The sequence below is a fragment of the Rhizophagus irregularis genome, chromosome 17, assembly GCF_026210795.1.
Source record: "Rhizophagus irregularis chromosome 17, complete sequence".
Lineage (NCBI taxonomy): Eukaryota > Fungi > Glomeromycota > Glomeromycetes > Glomerales > Glomeraceae > Rhizophagus > Rhizophagus irregularis.
The window spans coordinates 4,009,967-4,015,369 of NC_089445.1; the positions used below are offsets into that span (position 1 = coordinate 4,009,967).

The 5,403-nt window shown below is 26.1% G+C and overlaps 1 protein-coding gene across 1 annotated transcript; it reads left to right on the plus strand.

Moving 5' to 3' along the window:
- Positions 1 to 3,946: 3,946 nt before the first annotated feature.
- On the plus strand, positions 3,947 to 4,228 carry OCT59_009566 (uncharacterized protein; the record flags this gene model as incomplete). Its single annotated transcript, XM_066133660.1, has 1 exon — positions 3,947 to 4,228. One exon carries the CDS (start codon positions 3,947 to 3,949, stop codon positions 4,226 to 4,228), a length of 282 nt encoding a protein of 93 aa, XP_066000079.1.
- Positions 4,229 to 5,403: the final 1,175 nt, after the last annotated feature.

The following is a 5,403-nucleotide window of genomic DNA, read 5'->3' on the forward strand; positions in this document are numbered from 1 at the left end:
TATCTCTTTTTCTTTCACAAATATGTCCAGTTTGTAAAAAATATGAATATAATGAAATATATAAATAATAAAAGGACTTTTATTAAGTTTTAGCGTAATCTCAAAATAGGAATAGTTATCTTGAATTTTTTTTTAAAAAAATAATAAACAAGTCATATAAATATGGACATAATAATGAAGTTCTGATATAATAGCGCCAGTTGCAACAAGTTTTTTAGGAGTTATGTATGTATTTGACGTTGTTGTTTCTTGGGAAAACAGAGATTTCAAACGGCATTTTTTTTATTAATTAACATAACGCCACATTTTACTATGTAAATTCTATCGATCATATGCGGATCGGCAATTAATTAATTAATTTAATTAATTAAATGTTACATATTAAATTAATTAAATACTATATATTAAATTAAATGAATGCTATAAATTTTATTTATTAAAAATAATTTATAGTAAAAAAATTTTGATAATTTTATCCAGATTTTGGTTTCTATTTGAATATATTCAGATTTTTATCCAAATCGGATAATTCAAATAGAAACTAGATATTTTTTAATTTATCCAGATGACTATTTCTACTTGGATCAAAATAGGACCCGTTTACTTATAATAAAGGTCTCTGTAGAAAATTGGCCCTTTACTAATAGTTTTTACTTTACTTTTTTCTTGAATTCTATTGGTTAATTAGCTAAAAAGGAAAAAAATCATAACAATGTAACATAAAATTTCCTTTTATAGTAGGATCTGATCAGTTTTTTAATATAGCACATAAATTTTATAATGAACTATAAAATTTTTTTATTTTCAAGAAAAAGGTTTAAAAATACATATATTTTATTATTTTATAAAGATTTAGTTTGACCTCTATTTGCATCAATATATTGCATGTTTTATCACTAATAATCTTGCTATTAATAATTATGTTATTTTTAAAATTATTTTACTTTTTTCTAAATAAATTAAGAAGTGACTTGTAAATTTTTTCTTTCTATTTTCTTAATATATTGCTTTAAAAACAATCTAAAGTTTTCATTAATATTTGAGATTTGGACTTTAAAATGATTATGAAAAAACTATTGAAAAACAAATTTTCATATCATGATGTATAGAAAGTTATTATTTTATGTTATATAAAAATACATATATGTTTAATAAAGGCAAAAAATTATTTGATGACTAAAAATACATATATTTTAAAGTTTTTTTATTGAGAATTAAAATAATGTGAAAATGATCATTATTTTAATTTGGCAGTATTTTTTTAAAATATAGCTTTAATATTGACATTTAAAATAAAAATATTTAGAATTTTAGCATTTTTTATAAAAGAGGTACACTCCCACACAATAAGTTTAGAACCATCTTATTTTATTTATATTAATAAAGTTTTATTCTTATTTATATAATTTATTTTTTTTAAAAAAAAATTTGTATTATAATTTTTTAAATAAATATAAAAATTACCATATTTGCATTTATAAATTATGTAAAATAAAGTTTTTTTTTTAATAGTAAAATTTTAATTCTTTAACTAAAGCAGTTACAGTAAAAATGTAAAATGAATACAAAATTCTAATAGTTTAGCTAACAATAAAATTATATTTCAAATTTCATGAAAATTGAGTTAGTAGTTATTGAGAAATTAATAATTATTATTTATTAGGTCTTATATAAATTATTGATCCTTTAATTGTTAATTTCTTAATAACTACTAATTTAATCTTTATGAAATTTGAAATATAATCTTATTTTTACCTAACTATTTAAATTTTTAGTACTTATTTTGTTGTAATCACTCTGGTTGAAAAGTTAAAAATTTGTCATTGAGAAAAAAACCTTGTATTATATGATTTATAAAGATCAATATAATAATTTTTTATATTTATTCAAAAAATTACAATGTAAAGAATTTTTTTAAAAAAAAAGCTTATATAAATAAGAATAAAACTTTATTAATATAAACAAAAATAAGGTGGTCCTAAACTTATTGCGTGGAAGTGTATATATTTCTTATAAAAATGCAAAAAAATTCTAATTTAATTAGAAAATTCCTAAAAATTTGTTTCAAGAAAAAGTTAACATCCTCATATATAAATTTAATTGTAATAGGAACTATTTTGGATAATAAAATAAAAATAATGTTAATATTTGAAATTACTTTTTTTTCATTGCTTTTTAAATAAGCATTCCACCATTTAATTTGATATAAAAAGTAATGCTCTAATTGGAATAGTTATGAAGTTATAATCAAATTAAGAAGTGGTATTCTCATCACCATTATTTTTGCTGGGAACTGTAAAATTCTTTATAAAAAGAAAATTGCTAGCCCAGACTTTCTTAATACAACTAAAGAAGAGTTTTGAAATTATGGTATAAAAGCTAGTCCTGCAAAGAGACTTGCAGAATTTATTGAAGGTCTTGGCCAGAAGCTACGAAACTATTTCTTGCTTAAGACTCTTGACAACTTGAAAGAAATGTTGCATAGGAATAAGGTTAATGGGGAAGATATAACAAGCATCAAACAATTTACTTCTGGTAGGTGATTATTCCTAATTTTTTCTCCAGATTGGAAATCATATATAATAACTTATTTTTCTCTATAACCTTTGAGGGGATCAATGATGATGATAAGGTGCTCAATCATTGTATGGAGAATATAATCTTAAAACTTTTGAATATAGAGACAATGACTGATGCTAACAAGGTGATATGCTGTGAATTTATTTCATTGATTCTTCATGCATCCATCGCTATAGCTAAAAAACTTACCTCCCAAGATATATTTATAGTTTTACAATATATCCGGCAAGGATGAATAGGCTGGGTAGACTACGCAAGCCTTGAAGACCTACTTTGCATCACTGAGGGGAAACCATACAATATCAAGATTGGATATGCCCAGGTAAGACTGTTCATCTTCTCAGTCTATTGGCTTTGAAATAAGGAGATTAAAGGGTGATGTATTTTATCTCTTAGAATCTGGCACAGCTTGAAAGCGCATTTCAGACAAATAAAAAGAAACGGACTGCGGATCAAGCATTTTTGTATTATTGCATCTATGGTATCGTGACCACAGGTACGGAGTGGCATTTTATCATATATACTCCAGATGGCATTTACTCCACAAGCGGTTAGTGAGTACCTGAGTACCTGACTGTCAAAGAAAATCCCGAATTACTTCGTAGTATGTGAAAAGGGTGATCGGCATCATTGTTTGGTGGTTGTTAGTGTATATAGTTCCAGGGCTAGAATTAAAAAAATTATCAAAAAATAATATGTATCACTGGCAGAGTCCCGAATCTTTGTATTTATTTTTTGCGTGTCATGTCTCCGGGCATGTTACTATCATACTAATAAACAATATTCGAATATAGATGCAAAGCGTCTTCGTCTATTTTTTGGCAAACATTATTTCGCATGATCGGGTTATGGGGATGTGCACAGTATGTCTTTTTTTGATTTGCAAGGGGGATTTACAAAATGAAAAGATTCATAGTGTAATCGGCACCAAGACGCAAGCTTAAATCGGCAGCTGAATATCAGATACTGTATGTAGTGATAGTATTTAGGTAGGTTAGTTACTATCGAGATATTTCTTAATAACAAAAACAGCTTTAACCTGAATTTCATATGAGATTTCATTCAAACGGAATCATCTATTCGATCTGCGATATAAAACGATCATGCATATCTTCTTTTAAATTAACTTCAATCAAGAAGGATTTTATGAAGACCAAAGACTTTTTCCCCTTATAAAAAGTAATTCTGAAGTCACGTTATCAAAAGTTACTTATTACTAACAATTAATCTTTATAAAAGAAACTCAATCCAGATGTTTGCTAAAGAAAGTGCTTACTTTTTTCATTAAACCACATTTTTCTAAATCTTGGCGAATTTTGGCTAAAATTAAATCTAAAATTTCTTGTTTCCAAGTCTCAAAAAAATCATGAACCGAAATTTTATTTTTGTATTTATTTTATTGACTACATTTTCTATAGTCAATGCTATTCCATTTAATAAAAGGAAAGCTGAATTTTACCAATGTTTTCAAAAAATCCACCCAACACCCGGACTCGATGTAATAATTACGCCTGTCCCTCCAGTTGCCAAAACCCCCGAACATTTTACTGTTTCAGGAACATTAAAACACGATATTACCGCAGATAAAACCGTGCTAAACATCGAATTTCTTGATACTTCGAAATTTCTTTCCGCAATACCCCTCTAATAAGAATTTTACTGAATCAGTTAAAGCTGGAACCAAATTTTCTATAGATGTAGATAACGTTCCAACACCAAATGAACTACCCTTATTCTATTCTATTATTGTTGGTATTGGGGAAAACCTCGATAAAGATGGTAAATTGCAAGATTTTTTTGGCTGTTCAGATGCCAACTTTTCTACATAGTTTTATCTATTGCTGAGTTTATATTCTATTTCTAAACGTTCATACTTCATATTTCACTACATAATAGACATTAATATTACGTTGTTTTCATTTTAGTAATATTAACTTACATATTATTATAATATTTACTTAGTAGTTATTAAAAAATATATTTATTAATAAAATAACCATTATCAACATTAAAATCTGGTATAATATGAACTACATTTGATATAAAACTAATGGGAATTAAATCATAATGGTCTTCTAATTTTAAGCAAATTTTGAGTTTTCAGGTACTATATAAGTATACTAATCATTAATACACTTGAGTAAAATCATCACACATAAAAGTTAAAAAAAATGATTATTTTTTTTTTTTCCTAGGGCAAGAAATCTAAAATGGGGAAGGGGCTCACGGTCATTGTTGCTGGTACCTTGCTACTTGACGATGATGATCCTTGTTGGCATGGACGAAAACCGAACCCATTTGTAATCCTTCTTAAAGGACGTTCCTAACGCTATGATTAGGTCATTTTGCAATTTAAAATTTATAATTAAAAGGCCCTGTTCAATCATCTTTTTCCGTCCACCATCTTGATTATCTGACTAGGTAACTCAAGTATAACTAAACACCTACCATATTTTCGTTTCAAAATTGTGTTTCGCCGAAATCCAAACTTATCGACTTTGTCAAAAGTTAGTTATTGGTCAAATGACGGGTAATTCCGCGGGTTTCGATAAGTAGATATCGCTATACGCGTTTCTTAAAAATATTACGTTTTTTTAGATGTTCCAATTAACAAGGTTCGTTTACTAGTCGTATATAGAAGAACAAATTTTTCTTTTTTATATTTATTTGTATTTGTGTATCAATGATTTTGTTATTATTATTAACAAAATTGAGACACAATCTTTGTAATAAAAATGATATATATATTTCATTGAAAAAAAAATTTTATAACAAGAGAATTATTATAGCCGGGATTGGGGAATAACATGAATTTCGGTGAGA